The sequence below is a fragment of the Thunnus maccoyii genome, chromosome 5 (assembly GCF_910596095.1).
Source record: "Thunnus maccoyii chromosome 5, fThuMac1.1, whole genome shotgun sequence".
Lineage (NCBI taxonomy): Eukaryota > Metazoa > Chordata > Actinopteri > Scombriformes > Scombridae > Thunnus > Thunnus maccoyii.
In genome coordinates, this window is record NC_056537.1 from 34,730,060 (window position 1) to 34,748,140 (window position 18,081).

General features: G+C 39.7%; 1 protein-coding gene across 3 annotated transcripts in view; it reads left to right on the plus strand.

Moving 5' to 3' along the window:
• LOC121896710 (A-kinase anchor protein 13-like) overlaps window positions 1-18,081 on the plus strand; it is a 171,086-nt gene that overhangs the window by 77,755 nt on the left and 75,250 nt on the right. For all 3 annotated transcript variants that reach the window (XM_042410646.1, XM_042410648.1, XM_042410647.1), the window contains exons 10-11: window positions 607-3,912; window positions 9,635-9,705. In XM_042410646.1, the coding sequence (XP_042266580.1) occupies window positions 607-3,912; window positions 9,635-9,705 (3,377 nt within the window). The remainder of the gene's footprint in view (window positions 1-606; window positions 3,913-9,634; window positions 9,706-18,081) is intronic.

Below are 18,081 nucleotides of genomic sequence, written 5' to 3' on the forward strand. Positions count from 1 at the left end.
CTAAAACTCTCCATAGAACAAAGGGAATTGCAGTATCAGTGATGATTCTTTGTGGGTTTGTCATTAAGAGTACTTTGGATATTCATGTGATCCATTGGTAATATGATTAGATATTTGGTCTTATTTTTGTGGATTTGGCAATCATTCCTATGAGTAATAATTAAATACTCACTGACTTACTTGCTGAAATCTGGGAATGCTGCATCAACTTCAAAACTGGGGCCTCACAGGTCAAGAAACACTATGAGAAAATGAGACAGGTTGTAAACAAACGTCCAGGTCACTCAAATTAATTTGGAAGAGAATATGAAGGTCAATAGTAAAATTATCACCCAGATGATCTATTGTAAACATCCATCACAGTATATGAACCGTCACCCTGCTTTTATGATATATAAACTGCACTAACTTTCAGTTTGACCTCCAAATAAAGTGGCTTAGATAATGTGGATAAACTGTTGGCTTGTTTAAAACCTGTCTAATCTGACTGTTAGTATTTCTTGACCTGTTGAACTTCGTTGTACGGTAGCGATGTTGCAGTGTTTCCAGATCTCAGCTGTTAACTTGTTGAGTTGCAATCCTTAATCTAATTCTGTCTCCGCTCAGTAACCATGGGCCAGGAACAATCCCAGGATCCCCAAGAAAGCCAGCCAGACCTAGGGGACCCGAGTCAACCTGACTCTACACACAAGAGTCCTCAGCCTGGCAGGAGGACTAGCCCCAGGTCCCTGGACACACAAAGAAAACCCCACAGAGTGCTGTGGCGGGATGGAGGCCAGACTGGGAGCAGAATGGAATCACCTCCACACAGACCAGAAATGGTTGCAAACACTGTATGGTATCAGGATGAAAACTCAGACCAGGGTGCCAATGAAGACTCAAATATAAAGGCGGTGAACTCCCTGTCAGTTTGGTATGATGCTGACACAGTGGATCAGAGAAAGACTGAACAGCTGGAGCAAGGAACAAGAGAGCAGAAAGAATGCGATTTAAGCTCGGCCCAAGCTTCTGGTCTTAGCGCTCCACAGCTGTTAGAACAGGGTCTTAGTTCTCGTCAACTGTCTGCAGCTCTTAGTCAGCCACATGCTGTTGGAACACAGCCAGTACTGTCACATGGGCCTGGAGCACAAAGACGGGAAGTACACGGATCACAGCAAGAGGAGGAAGTTGCGGCAGAGTGGAAGGAGCGAGGCAGAGAGAAGGTCAGTAACAGAGAGACAACATACATCAGAAAGAGCTCTGAAACAGTAGAGCTTGAAGAGGGAGGAGAGGAGAAGCCGGAGAGTGAGGAGATTGGAGCAAAGGGCCGAAAAAAAAGGAGGAAGAAGAGGGGGAAGAGAGGAGGCACAGAGGCCAAGCTTAGCTCCAGCTCCAGTATAGAGTCTCAGAGCCAGATAGAGGTACAGGCACAGAGAGAACAAGTAACAAATCTGAATACTCAGTCAGACACAGCGTCAGAAGCCAAGGATATAACAGGAAGGGCAGACGTCCAGTCTCCCAGGACTCCTGAGCCAACCCGGAGAGAGGAAGCTGACAAGGACGCCATGCATCTACCCAGCCAGACAGAGGGCCAGACCAGGGGCACTCATGGACCTGACTGTGTTACAAATTCAGAATCCAGTTATACTACTTCAGGATTTAGCTCAACAGAGCTTGAACAAACAGAACTGACTGATGGTCCAGCTTCACGGGAATTATCAGAGGAGGACAGCGCAAACCTTCTTGGACCTGATGACCTTAACCCAGATTCTAGGGTCACGGCTTCAGAACTGAATGAAATGGACAGAAAGACAGAAATTGTGGAAACCGTGTACCCAATGAGGACTGAATTATTAGACCCTGCAGAAATTAAATTAAAGGGTCTTACCAGTCCGGACCAACAAACAATGGATAATGTGGAATCAAAGGCATTATCAGCTGAAAATGAGGATTTTACTGTTGCTGGTAAAGCTGTAGCATCTGTGAACTGGACAGGTTTGGTGAAATCCAACTGTCCAGAGGAACTTCCTGTCAAACATTCAGATCCCACAGAATTCACAGAGGACTCATTTCTTGTGGAATTTCCTGAACAGAATACACAGCATGTACAATCTGTGGACTCCAACAAAGCAGTACAACCTGTGGATCCCAACGGAAAGCCCACAGAATGTATGGAATCTGAACAACCTACAGAAGCTGTGGGACAAACACACCTTGTGGGAGCTCGGAGTCTGCCATTTGAAGGCACAGCGGATGTTTCACCACTTCAAATACGGGAAGGAAGTGCTGAGACAACTATGAGGGAATATTTAGAGCATTGTTTTGCCTCAGAGATGCTGAGAGATCAGCAGCACAAAAAGGAAAAGAAAAAAGAGTTGTGGGTGGATGATGAGGAAGTGGGTAAGGAAAGAAAGAGAAATGACAACGAGATGGTGCATGGAACTGAGTTATTTTCCATACATGAAGGGAAAAAGGTGGAGGGTGAGGAGTTTCCTTCCATAGACAGAGAGAAGGAACAGCAGAAGTACAATGAAGACCTGGTCGCCACAGCAGTAGCAGTGGTTACAGTAGCTATAGCATCAGCTTTGGCTAGCATAGAAGTGAACCAACAGTTAGCAGACAATCAGTCAGAGATTAAGGAGTCTGCTAGCAAAGCAGCAGCTAATGATCCACCATTACCACTGGATGCTAATGCACCAACTGATAATGATAATACTTTCAACATTATTCAATCCACACAAATGACTGCACAGCTGATTAACAAAGACAAAGATAACTGCCAACTGTTAGCTGACTCACATACAGCTGAGACTGTGAGCCAACATTTACTCATTAAACCTACTGTTAGCTCTGAAGAGCAGGCTAATACTAGACTGCCCACAGATTCACATTCCGTAGAGTTACAGAGTCAAACTGAAACAGAACACCCACAAACACCACAGCTAGGTAGCAATGAACACGCTAACCCTGACCTGTCAACACTTGCAGAAACTTCTAGTTTACCACAACTTGACAAACAGGAAATTCAAACAGAAACTAAAAAAAACAAATTCTTAACATGTTCGCTAAGTGACCTACCCAAAGAAGACAGTCTATTGGAAGTTAATATAAAATCTTTGCCAGAAGCTAATGAGATGATTATAACTGAGGTAGACAGCCGAGGTCATATGCTGACAGGAATCCAGCTGCAACAAAAGAGCCAGCTCCCTTGTCCTGTTATAGACACAGGACAACATCCAGAGGCTTCTGCCATATCCTGCCTTGATTCTGAGGAGAATCCCAAACTAGGAGAGCATAGCGAGCCACAAGATCAGTCACTTTGTAGGAAAGAGAGTGAGATACAAGCAGAGAGTGAGTTAGAGTCACATTTTGAGGGACATGATAAGAATGATAGTTACCCTATAGCATCTGTAACTGCTGAGAATGAGGTAGGCGGTCAGGTACAAAGGGACAGTTCAGACAAGTCAAAGGCAGGGCATAGTGAGAGTGAGAGATGTGAAAACAGTTTTACAGACATGCAGGCAAAAAAGTGCAAAAGTATTCAGCATCTGGATGGGCAGGTTCACACACCATATGAACGGGAGATTCCCACTTTGCCGCTTTCAACACTCCCTGTTACCCCTCGAGACTCGGCTCCCGTGGCTGATTCCAGTTCAGAGGAACTTACTCCCCCCGTGAATCTGGAAACAGGCAAATTCCAGTCATCCCATTCATTACTGGACATGAAGCTTGATGCAGGCAGTGGCTCGTTCCAGTGCAAAGATCATAAGTCTGGTGCTATGGATAATAAGGATAGCATGTTCAAAGACCTGGATAAAGACTCAGACACTCTGGATACAGTGGATGGATGGAAGGAAAGAGAAAGGAATAACATGAAAAGGGATGAGGAAACAAAGAAAGAGATGGTCACTGCAGCAGACACATCCCAGACAGGTAAATAACTTAATAATACACTTTCATTAATCAGCCCTACACACTATGTTTTTCTGTCTCTAAACACATCAAATGGCCATCTTCACACATCAACAGTCTAGCTTACCTTCAGTAAAATCTTACATTAGTGATGTTTTAAACACTATTCAATTCACTTTCACAAATCAACAGGACACTAAAATATGATGTTACATTTGAATGATAAAAGCTGCATAATAATGACAGACTGCTGTTGTATCACATCTGAACTTAACCTGCGTAGGCTTATGTTAACATTAGCTTCAAAGACAGGGTGAGCCTTGAATCTCTGCTGTCCAAATTCAGAACTTTTAACATGATAAGTAACAATGATACAACAAACTTTATTGGAAGTCAGCAGTTCACTGCCCACCAGCTGTCTGTCATTCACTCATCACCTCCCCAGCCAGCTGCTAGCTACCAGTCTGAATATGATGTGATGCGATCAGCTACATTGTTCGTCTAGAGAAAGATTGATCACTCTGTTAGCAAAGAGAGAGTATATTATCTGTCTTTTCAAACATTAAAACCTTCTTTGGCTGAGTAAAAATAGTAAAAACACCTGCTTGTAGAGAGTGCATTAACCTGGAAAAGAGTGGAATTTGTTATTTGGCTAACTCATGGAATTAATGTCAAAATTTGCAGATGGTACTTGTCATGTCAGCGGTCATTGACTGGAATATTCACCACAACTTGTTAGGACTCTAATGATATAAGTTTCTCTTGCATTTTGAAAATGGCCCTCATTCAAATAATGATTCTGACAGTCCTAATCTTTCCTATCTCATTGATCTTTGTTGGGTCATTTTGCTAAGGTCAGGGCTGTGAGTCATGTATTTTGTGTTTGACATTTAGTGACTCATTTATTTCACCCTCCATTTTTAACAGTGTTAGATAGTAGCTTTGTTTTCAGAGTGAATAGGGGGAAGCCAAGAGACACAGTGGAAAAATGTTTGCGTTTGTGTGTGTGTGTGTGTGTGTGTGTGTGTGTGTGTGTGTGTGTGCGTGTGCGTGCGTGCGTGCTCGTGTGTGTGTGTGTGTGTGAGAGAGAGAGACAGTTGTTGATGTTGCTCCAGTGTTTGTATGGGGCAATGGGGCATGGTATCCAGGCAACCTCATGATGTCATCAAGACTTAACAGTGGACAGCGAAACTAGAGGTAGTCTGAGAAATGGTTGTGGTGTGTGTATGTGTGTCAGTGTGTGGATGTGTTTTGTGTGTGTGGAGTGTTACCCACTATGACCAACTAGTAAACTAAAACTGCAAGAAAATAAAATGAATACTTTGTGTGTGTGTGTGTGTGTGTGTGTGTGTGTGTGTGTGTGTGTGTGTGTGTGTGTGTGTGTGTGTGTAATTAATACCCGGACAGTGATGCATAGCTACATCGTCATCTTCTAATACTGTAGTTGTGATGCAGTGACTGACCTGCTGTGTGTATGTTTGTGTGTGTGTGCGTGTGCGCACTCTTTCCCTTATTTGTCTGTCACCCCCTCCTGTACGGACAGTGCTGTGCTTCAGTGGTTAGCACTGATGCCTCACTGCAACGAGGTCCTGTGGTTGAGCCAATCTGACCCTGTCTTCATTACTGTTAATCTTGTCAATAACATTTGTCATTTTTATTGAGGTACAAGTTATTGTACTTGTCACACCTTCTCTACTACATACAAACTGTGATATCGAGATTGCAGTTCAGACTAGTAAATAATGCTATTGTTACAGGTAGAACACACTGGTAGTTTAGATCCCTTTTCAGACATGGAATATGTAACATTTCTGGCTTCATCCATCTGTTAAAGTATTGGCTTTTGTCATTCAGACAGAGATGACTTCTATGTTCATGTTCCTTTCAACTTCTTTCTGACATGACAGGACATTTACAGGAAGAGACAATGCTTGATGATATTTGGCACCTGATGCACCAGTCCTTTCATAGTCTGCATCACTGATGGATTTTAAAACTTATTTAGTCCTCCACTCTCCTCTCAGTGAATCCACTGATACATTTTCTCCTTGTGTTTCTCGTGCAAGTGTGACCACTGGACCATTTGTGTTTATTTGCCCCAAACAGCCAAAATAACAACTGTACATTAACTGCAAGCTAGCTAGCAACGGACACACCAACTGTGTCTGTTGGAGTGTTTCTGGGTGTGTTTTTTTTTTAGCTCAAACTCTGACTGAACTCAGAACTCAACAGAAACTGTGATTCTTTCTGTTATTTTCCTACAGTCTCTGTTCTTTTCCCCCTCTACTCTCTGTACATTTATGAAGTACATCCATAAAGCCTCGTGATACACAAGCGATTTTTCGCTCAAGTTTAATTTTCAACTCGCACAGACGCATATTTGTGCCAGTTTGCGCCACCTTGGGCAAATATGTATTTTTCCTATCTTTCTTTTCTGTTGTATTTTTGCATACACTTTGTATGTAATTGTGCCATGTCTAAAATTCACTTTGCCTTCTGTTCAAGTCCAAAATGTTGTGTAAAAGCTATATCATAATAATGCAGAATTACCTTTTAATCCCATAAACATATTTGAATATGCCTATGTTAACCTATGTTGTGTTACACTGCTGCACAACCAGTTACCCCTTGGGGACAAATGACATGATTGATTGATTGATCAATTGATCGACTGATCAATTGATTCAACCTGTCCTTATCTGCAATGGCAGTGTAAATGTAGCTGAAATACTAATAAGTTGTAGAATTTAGTTTGTAGGGAAAACTCTCTCTATTGAATTGAACCACAGCTTTCTTGGAAGTGGTCAGAGATCGTAATTTTTTAGTCATTTGGTAACATTCAAGACCTGAAGTCATTGTTTCCACCTGTTGAAATGAACCATACTAAAGGAGGAAACAGTGCAGTCTTCAAATGAAGGTTCTCCTAGACAAGGTTGATGGATTTGACTAAACAATCCCCACTCAGGTTCCACTTTCTAGCTCTTTTCTGAGACTTCAACCGTATCTTATGGTCATCATCAGTGGATGGAGTTTGCTCAGATGTCATGGAGATGGATCTGTTGACATGTGAGCTCAGTAGCTGTTACGATTTCGTCCATGGGACTTTTTGGACTTTCCATCCCTGTTTGCTTATAAGTTAAACATGAAAGTTCATTCTTGACCTCAGATCATCAATCATAATTTAACAAAACACTTACTCACTTACTGGTCAGGAAAAAGCTAGTAAGCAGACCGTGAGTTGGATTATTTTGTCAAATTTCTATTACCAAGTTCACAAGTTACTAATGGGCAGATGGACATGAAGAATTAGATATGTCATACAAAACTGTTCTGCCATCTGAATCTCTACTAGTGGCCAAAACAGTTCATTCAAATAGAAAGCAGTAGTGCTGCAGTGTTGGTGCTGGTGAAGATGATACCAGAGATGCTAGCAGCCATGATTACATCATAGACCAGGATTAAGGGAGTTCTGTTCAGGTTTATCAACCGAATGAATCTGATGCTCACTGTAGTCAAAACCACTGCAGTGAGCAGAGAATAGATACCAAGGCAGGTTACAATTACAATAAATCAACAGCCAGCCAGAGTGGCAGCCCTGAATGTTCAGAATGTTCCAGCATTTTTTCCAGGCTAGAAGCCTGGGTCAGGTTGAAGCTTTCCACTTTACCCCCTAATTATTATAACCCGAAACTCTACTGACTCATCTAAGAGTACTAGGGCTGTCTCCGACTCAGATAGGACTCGGAAGGAGTATACAATATACTTAGAAATCAGCAGGCCAACCGTGCAGCAGCTTCCTGTCAGTATCTACATTATATCTCTTCAACCACAGCACTGCTGTGCACATTAAAGGGTTTTGACTGAACTCACAGCCAAAGACACAATCAACAACATTACATACATAAGTAAAGCAAGAAGATGACACAACAGGTCTGTTGTCTAACACAAATTTGCCTTGCTGTGCCTTTCTTGATACTACACTGTTCTGGATGGTGCCTCCAATTCTTCAAGCACCTTTAAAGCAGCACTGTGCAGGCGTCTAATGTCACCTGGCATGTAATAAGCCAGTTATCACATCACCTCCTTCCATAAAGGCAGGAACAATAGACTATATATAAAGATGGACGTAGCAAGGTGTGACATCACCTGTTGGTTTTCAGTGGAGCCAATTTGAAGCCCAGAGTTGCAGCGCCATCTTTTTCTTTTTGGAGCCAGAACCTTCCAAATCAGGAGTGCAGGGTGTAGCCTTTCACGCTCTGGAAACACACCTATCTAAATTATGCTAACATGGCAGGTATCATAATTAAGTAACATCTAACTTACCAAAATATTGGAACAAAAATCTGATTCAGTGCGAGTCCCTGAGAGCAGCAGCTGTCAATCACAGCTGTCAATCAATGCCCACACGGTTGACATTAAAGCTACTATCAGTCTTCAAATCTTATTGACGGAAAAATGCATTACTTGAAAATGTTTTCAGTACTTTTGTATGCCAATAAACAGCCCTGACATATTTAGCTATCCCTTGTCACATGACTGTGGAAACCTATGTGATATGAGAACCGAGCGCACACACTATGTGCGATTGTGCAATGTGCACACACTTCCGCATCAAACCTGTGAGAGAACGGCAAAAAGGAAACATAGCATGGTGTGGTGCTACTTTTCACCTGTAGATAAAAATACAGCACTATTTGTTGCCAGAGTGCCACACAGCAGCAGCACAAGTAACCTCTTCAAACGTTTAAAAACAACACACCCTGAAAGTTAAAAGGAGGCTGAACAAAACAAGAAGAGGCCCATACATCCAAGTCTCCTGCACCACCCTCTGTCTGACAAAAGACGTTGCAGGAGTGTTTTTAGATAAGCAAAGCATATTAATAGTTATTACCTCTGCCAAAGAAGTGGTGGAGGTTATGTTTTTAGTATTAAACAAATTAAATAGTATCTAAGTAAAATCAATAAGATTTGTGAAAATGTGCACTTTGTATATTGTTGTTTTTAATTTATTTTATTCATATCAATGCTATAATTATTTATTTATTTTATTATTATGTAATCATAGTACTGTACTTCTGTAAAATACAGGACATTTGTGTTACACTTAATAGCACAAACATTTTTATTTAATTGCTTTTGTAATAAATTTGTTATTAAAGGCTGGTATATGTCATGTGATTTGATTTTATGACCATTATTTTGAAAAGTCACATACCTATTTAAGAAATTATCAGTATCTGTATCATATCGAATTAAAAAAAGTTTGGTATCACCCATCCCTAAGCAACACTGCTTGTAATTGTGTGATTGCTGCAAACAGTCATTTTTGATATGAGTTTTAGGAACAGATTTGATTGCATCTTGTCTTCAATAAGGGGCGGTTGTGGCTCAGGAGGTAGAGCAGGTCGTCCACCAATCAGAAGATCGGCGGTTCAATTCCCGGCTCCTCCAGTCCATATGTCGATGTGTCCTTGGGCAAGATACTTGCACCAAATTGCTCCTGATGGCTGTGCCATCAGTGTGTGAATGTGTGTGAATGATTAGATTTCCTCTGATGGGCAGGTTGGGTATGAATGAGTGAATGTGATTCTTGGTGTAAAAAGTGTTTTGAGTGGTTGGAAGACTAGAAAGGCGCTATACAAGTACAGTCCATTTACCATAACATGGATGACAAAGTTACTGACAAACACATTGTTATACTTCTTATAATCTGATTAAGTAATGTTCTCTGTCCTCTCCACAGAAACATTCCCAGCAGCAAAAGAAGAGCCTCAACAGACCAGGAACGATTCAGACAGCATACACACTCTGCACGTGAGTTTCTGTTCAGGGTAACGTGCGTTAGACGTTCTGTATGTCTTAGACTACAAACCACTAGAACACAATAATACAATATTCACAGTATGAAGACAGATTTATGGTCAAAATATTTCCTGATGTGTGAAATTCCTGTTTGAAATTGTTCTGTCCAATAGTCTTCATTCCATGGAGTGTGAACACAGTTAACACAGAGCGTTTAGAAAACAGATGTTCATATGCAGTTTGAAACACAAGGCCATTTTCTTATCATACAAATATACTTGATCCATTCAGAGTTGAACTAAAGCTGTTAGACCTGCAGGGATTCTCTCATCAGTTGATTGGTGTGTCCAGGCAAGCCCTTCAGTAATTTACTAGTGACATTGAAAGTAATTTAAACATAATATATAATTCCATAAGTAACATTTGTTGATATCACATTGGCTTGTCTACAGGTAAAGGTAAGGATCATGTTTTTATTGGGCAGGTTATCTTGTACAACAGATCTGCCTCTGTGGATTTTTGGCTTTTTATATCTGAAGATCTCACCACACTTGAATAAAAAATAGTGTATCTGTTAATGTACAGTGTTAAATGAAATCAAACAGTGTGGTGTATGATATAATATTATCTATAATTGTAAAAGAATAACTACCTATTGACCACATGTCATGGTAGATGTGGTGGTAAACTCAGGAAAAGCTAATAAGTGGACGTTTGAGTTGAGATTATGTTGTTTTGTGATCTTATGACCTTTCTCCAGTTGCTGCTTTCAAGTCTCATTTATCTGTTGTGTGGTTATCCCTCCACTGTGCTACCTGTGGACATAACTAAGTATCTCACTCTAGGGAGTACACCAACAGTGTTAAATGTTCTCCCTCCTCATTTGTTTTTTGGAAAAGTGAACTTTTGGCACAATAAAACATAGCTCACAGAGCAGTCTAGGTGGGTAACGAATCAGGCTGCAGTGCAAACCTATGGAAATTTGCCTGAAGATAAGATTCCAGATAAGAGCACTAGCTATATGCCAAACTTGTAGGTCACATGATTCTGCCTGCAAACTCGAGACGATTAATCAATCAATCAATTACTTTATTTGTCCCAAAGGGGCAGTTAGTTGTGCAGCTTGAACATGAGTTAGCTGTACTCTCCGAGACTTTCAAGGTTAAAACCAGGCCAGGCCAAGCAAAGATCACAGATATAACCATATAAATCCTTTTCCGATGTCTGCTTGTGACGCAGTAGCTTGTCTCCCGGACCAGCAGGGTCACATGTAGAGATATGGGAACCTTAGGGCCTGGACCTTACTGTGAATATATTTGTATGTGTGTGGGGGCAGGATTACCTCACCACGTTGTGTTTTGGCTGAGTTGCATGATGTAATGTCAGAGACCGAGAGGGGAGGAAGTGTAAATAAACAGGAAAATGCAGTAGAGATGACAGAAGACGATAATATATTACTTTATTCACTTAGATAAAAATATTTTATTCAGAATGTTCTTCATTAAAGGTAAATGCCAAAATCATTTAAAAGAGTAAATGCACAAAGTTTGGCATTAACATCAAAGAAGTTACAGTATGAGAAATTAATTAAACTAAAGATAGCACATCAAAACAAAACAGCTTGATCCAGATGTATAATTCACTTGTAAATAGACAGATAATTTAAGGTGTAATAATTCTGTATCTGCCGATATTTAGAAATGTGCATATCAACACATAATATAACATATTTCACATACTTTATTTAAAAATATTATTACTTAATGTTACATATCTAAAGCGTCTTAACATCCACTCTTTTTTTTTTTTGGAATTTTCACCGAAGTTATAACTTACAATTATAACAGATAACTGTAAGTCCAAAATGCATGTATTAACTAGGACATGCTTTATGCCAGAACTATGCAAGTCACCACATACCTTCCACATCTTGTCAACCACACCTATATTAAGTTCCAGACCTTTAGGCCTAACCTTAGCGGAGCGAGTTTTTAGTTTGCGGTGCCACTGGTGTCCCCGAACCTCTCCAAAACTTCTCCAAGTGGCCAAATTGTGCCAATTGCTTTTACTCATTACTGTGTGATGCTAAGTTGCTTACAACTGGATTAAGTGGGTCGCCGGCAACCCAGTGGATGTTAAGAGGTTAAAAGCCTTTAGTATTTGAAATGATCCCCAACACAGATCTTGTGTTGAGAGACTTGACGCTTAAATGTAGCACCCATTACTTTATTTCAAATTGAATGTGCTGAAGCACAGAGCCTGAAGAACAAAACCTGAGTAACTGTCCAGATACTTTCTGTCTGGACTGTAAGTGTGAAAGCCTTTACAAAGTCTACAGCAGTGAGAAGTGAACCTCTAACACTGTTGCTCCACTCACCTTCTCTCATTATCACTGCAGCATGTGTTTTCTGTGTATATGAGAGGTGAGTGTCTGTCCTTTGCTGCCTCCCTGTGGTCACAGCAGGTATAACTACTTCCAGATGTCATTCTCTTTCTTGCTCAATCCATGTTGGAATCTTTCTCTCCTTTTCTCTCTCTCCCTCTCTCTCTGCATCACAGCTGGATGGTGTACAGCTGTTGCCATGGTTATTGCTGTGTTTATGTGCTGCTGATTGGTTACAGATGGATTTGATTGTTTCCACTTATTGGCTGTAAGTTGCAGCTCTATTCTAGTTAGTGAGTAACAGTGTTTTACACTTCTACTTACTGAGAACGAATTTCATCAACTGAAGAATCAGCAGCCTGTACACACTGAACACACACGTGACTGGACTGCATTACTGACAGGCCTTTTGTAGGCAGATACCAGACATTCTGTTGTCAAGCTGCTAATAGCCCAACATTCTTTGCCAATTTTCCTGAACATTTTTATAGCCTCTCTTCTTCTTCTTCTTATTGTTGTAGTTGTTGTTGTTACTGTCAGAGAAGAAGAGGTATGTGACAACCACAACTTACTTCTTTAATAATAATAATAATAATAATAATAATAATAATAATAATAAACAACTTTCTTTGTATAGCAATATTCATGCATAAAATGCAGTACAGAGTGCTCAGAATAAAAGCAGATAGCAACAATAAAACTAACAAACAAACAAAAAAAAAAACCATCAGATTAAAATTTAAAGCTTCAGCAGAAAGCAATGGTGAAAAGATGTGTCTTAAGATTTCATTTGAAAGTGTCAACAGATTTAGAGCTCCTCAAATCCTCAGGCAGACTGTTTCAGAGATTTGGGGCATAATTAACAAAGACTGCCTCTCCCTGTCTTTTGGTTCTGCCCTCAGGAACAGTCAAAAGATCAGAGCCAGAGGATCTAAACCATGTCAGCTAGATAAGATGGGTCAAAGCCATCCAGTGATTTAAAAACTAATAAAAGAATTTTAAAACTAATGCAGTAACGGACAGGTAACCAAGGTAAGGATTTTAAAATTAGAGTGATGTGGGCTCTCTGTCTGGTTTTTCATCAGAACACATTCTGCTGTGTTCTGTGCAAGCTGTAACTGACCAATAGCTTTCTTAGACACACCAGACAGGAGGGCATAACAATAGTCCAACCTGCTGGAGATAAAAGCATGTGTTAACTTTTCTGTGTCTGCCAAGGAGAGGAACAGTCTGACTCTGGCAATGTTCCTCAAATAATAAATGGACACTTTGGTCACGTTTCTAATGTGACATTCAAAATTTAGATCAGAGTCAATAATAACACTGAGGTTTTTCACCTGTTCCTTGGTGTTTAGTGTGAATAGTTTTAGATGGTCATACAGTTCCCTTCATGTATGAATACTTACTAACAAACATATAGCTAATATATGCATAAATATCTACATATTGATGAACAAACTGTAATAATATTTTTTTTATAAAAAGAGCAAACACCTGAGGGGGTACATAACAATGGACACTTTTACAATACTTCAATGTAATCACTTGGAGTGCACTCAATCATCTACAACAAATGTTTATAACCATTATTAAAGAAGATATAATAATTATCCTCCTCCAGACTCGTCCAATGAGATAAATCCTTATCCCTAAGATAGTTTATAAATGGGCCCTATATACTTTGAAGTCTTTCTAATTTGTCTTTGAGTGTGTACGTAATTTGTAGAGTTGTAAAACCTCATAGTTCTAACTTGAGTTGCCCAGTAATACTACGCCAAATTTGGGCATTGTAGCCCTCCTCTATCATAAGGCAAATACAGAAGGGTCAACGAAGTCTGGGGTTTCTATATTTCAATATAAAGCTGTAGTTCAATTTCTTTAATCTAGAAAAGAAGTTTGGAGGAGTAGGCAGGGGGATGTTTTGAAAGAGATGTATTAGCTTGGGGAGAATATTCATTTTCAGTATATTAATCCTATGTATTTGGGAAATTGGAAGTGATGACCATTTATCGACTGATTCACAAATAGATTTTATAAAAGGGGTATAATTAGCCTGTACAACTTCTTCTAACCTGTGAGTTATTTGAATTCCTAACTAAGTAAAACTGTCAAACTGGTCAATTCAAAGTAGTTGAATTGACCAACATAATCGGATGGGTTATCTCTCTCAATTGAATTAAACAGCAAAATGGATGATTTGGGGCTATTGATTTTGTAACCAGAAATATTGCCAAATCTTTTAATGAGATCCATTAGAGCTGGAATAGATTCACCCAAGTGTTTAAGAAAAAGGATGATGTCGTCTGCATAGAGAGCTATGCAATGTTCAAGTTGACCTTTACATATGCCCGAGATCAGTGCATGATTTCTTACTACATTTGCTAAAGGCTCAATTGCCTGTGAAAGTGAAAGTGTAAAAGAGATGTGATAAAGGGCAATCCTCTGATGATTTAAATTGGTTTGAATAGGTTGTTGTTAGTGACTATTTCTGCATATGGCCCTTTATACAAAAGTTGCACACAGTTAAAAAGTTTTCTCCCAAGTCCAAACCGACAAAGTAATTCAAACAGGTTCAGTGCCTATAGAAAGTCATCATACCCTGTGAATATCTGACATCAATCGTAGTGATTTTGATAACTTCTGAATAAAACCAGCTGTTTTTTGAGGATTCCACTACTAGTAGTGCATAATACTGCAAAGAATTCACCATGGTTGGAAAAGAGCTTTCAAAAGGCCTCCAGGATAAAGTTGTAGGAGGGCAAAAGTTAGGTGGAGGCCACAAAAATATTTCGAAGGCTTTAACTATCCCTCTGAGTACCGTTCAGAGCATAATTAATAAGTGGATAAATATTAATTTGTTATTCAAGGAAGGAGGTTAGATCTTTATTTTGGTGGATCCTTTTTGAGCCCTGGATCTACGTAACATTATTAGGGGCATGATCTGAAATTAAGATACTGTTGTAATTACATTCCTTAATTTTAGAGATCAAATCTGCAAAGACTAGAAAGTAATCAGTTTGGGAGTATGATTTATGTGTATTAGAGAAACAAGAATAGAACAATACTTCAGGGTTTCTAACCCCCCATACATCTCTTAGATTTAAAGTCTTGATAAACTGATGAATAATTTCTCTGCTTTTATTATGGGTCTTATTTATATGCATCTTTACTGGGGTCTAATGAACAATTGAAATCTCCTGCAATTGTATATTGAACTGTGAGGGATGATAGATTGAAAATAAATTGCTGAAAGATTCAAAGTCATCATTATTTGGCTCATATATGTTAACCAAGGTAAGAAATTCAGTCAAAAGCATTCCTTGAATTATTAAGTATCTGATACTCCACTCCAGTAACGCTGAAAACACTCCACATGGAGTGAGGAGTAGTTAGGTGGAGCACCTTGCTAAACAGAAATTCTCCCTCCACTAATTACAAAATAGAAACCTAACAAACTAATTGAGTTGATGAATACCATCATCTAGTGCTAGGTATGAGAACCAAATATTGTTTTGTATTCTTATTAACATCACTTAAAGAACAAAAATCGTCTAGGCCAGGAAATTCAACAAAACATGACCAAAGCACTGTGGGATACTGAGGCTAATATCTTAGCATATTCTGGTAGAATCCTGACCCATCAATCTAGTGACACAAACAAAATTATATTAACACATCTTATCCCCCTAAATAGAAAACATTTAAATTGTTTATGTGTCAGTCAGAGCTTAACTCAAATTATGCGACACGCTTTGCCCCTGAGTAAAACATTAACTGCTAGTCCTTTAGCACCATGAGCCCCCGTTCCCAGTAGCTGAAAATTCATCTCTACGTTTACTTTTTTCTGGGGCTTTGCAGTTGACACACCTGGAAACATAATTGTTACTAATGTTACAACTGGTAACAATATTACTATTATCACTACCACTTATCACTTAACTTAGTGTGTAGCAATACGGAACTAAGAGAGGCACTCACCAGATCTGCGACCATTGCCTGGATTGGAGGACAGGATCTTGCTAAATGTTTCCCTTTCTGTAATGGTTGGAGCCCAGTAGCTCTTCAGGCTGCCGTCACATCTGTGCCCAGTCACAGACATTATCTCTAACGTTTTTTTTTTTGCCACAGGGTGTTGCAAATGAGCTGTAGTTGGTAGTTTTACTGGACTTCTTTCTGCGGATTGATATGATTGGACATGGTCCTCCAGAGTCTATGAACAGAACTGTGTCCTTAGCAACGGTCTATTATTCATAGCAGTGGTCAGCTATTCAGAAATAACAGACCGTATAATGCTGTAATTGACCAATCAGAATCGAGTATTCAACAAAGCCGTGTAATAATTATATTTACCCAACTTTACAATATATAACATGCCTAACTAAGACATGGAGTGATGTGTAAACAAAAGGAGTACAAACAAAGCAACTGTTAGGCTGTTGAACTGGCTGTGGTCTGTATTACTCCCACCATCACTCACTGATCTAATGAAGGAAAGCAAATATTTGAAGAGGGGTGAATTTACTTTGATCATGCATGTGGGTGTAACAGTAGCATATAAATGAAGCATGCAAACCTTTTATAATTACCATACCCCTGTTGGAAGAACATCATAAAGACCTCCATGCATAGATGGTCGCCATTTTTTCTTTCTCTGCTGGATCCCTTTTTTTCACCACAGTTGCAGAGAAACTCTTCCACTCATTCACTTTTTTTCCTTTTCTAGCAGATAAAAAGTATTCTTTCTCTCCTTCTCTCAGAAGTGCAGAGGCACTTAACGGATAGAGCTCCATTGTTACTGTGCAAGTGAGTGAGCAGGAGAGAGGTAGCAAATGGATGAGAGGGAGTTTATTTCAAAGTGAAGGACAGATGTGATGTGTGGAGTGTGTGTCTGTGTGTGTGTGTGTGAGAGAGAGAGAGAGAGAGAGAGAGGAATGGAGGGCCTGAAGGAAAAAGGAAGAGAGAGTGGGATGGAGGGAGGGGCCGGTGTTATGAACAGATGTGGGCAGAGAGGCTCATTTTCCAACCCAAACTGCACAGAGAAGGAACACAAGATATGTAGACTTTATTGGATTATGCATCAGACTCAGAGCTTCTTTTTTGTTTTAATGCAGCAACCAACAGTTGACTTTTCATCTTGATTTGGTTTGGAATTTGTGATTCCAGAGTAAGTGAATTTTAGTAAGGGTTTTTGACAAATTTCCCTCTTTTTCAGTAGGTAATTTGTGATACACAAATGTTAAGTTTCAGTTGATTTATGGTGGGGATCTCTTTTGGTGGCAAGAAATTCAACAGCCTCCAATTCTGAAAACTGCAAGTTGGACCGTTTTTTTTGTTTTTTGTTTTTTTTTTTTTTTTGTTCTGGGGACTCCACCCTCGGCTGCTCACGTTATTTGTTTTTCTGACAGAGTTGCAGTCGAGAGAGCAGAGAAATGGTGGAGAAATGGAGAGAGGTGTGATACAGTAGTGGTTCTAGTTAACCTGCAGAATGGTTGCTACACTGTGTGTTTATTAGCACATCGCTGCAGTTGGAATGACTTGAGTCCTGACTGGGTGAAACTGCCAGCATGTATGAGAGACACAGGAGGAGGTACAGCTTCTGTGCCAAAGGAGAGAGGACTGTGGATGTGGTGTTAATTAAGGTAGGTGTGTGTGTGTGTGTGTGTGTGTGTGTGTGTGTGTTTTATCTGCAGCTTCATTGGTCAGATTTAATGATGATGTCTTGCAAGACATTGGAATGTTTTTGATTTTTGAATTCTGTAACAAATATGGAGGTTCCACTTCAGCCCTAGGCTTTTTTATTCTCTCTCCCTGTATCTACAGGCTTTTAGCACAATCATTATATGTCTCAGCTTGGCATGTTATAAGTTGTTATTTTCAGAACTAAACAGATTACTTGGAAATGCCATCATCTTGCATGTCAGTGGTACTATACATATTCTAGAGCAACTTTTATGAGAAAAAAGGTTCATGTCATTTAAAATGTGTGTGTGTCCAAAGGTTTTAAA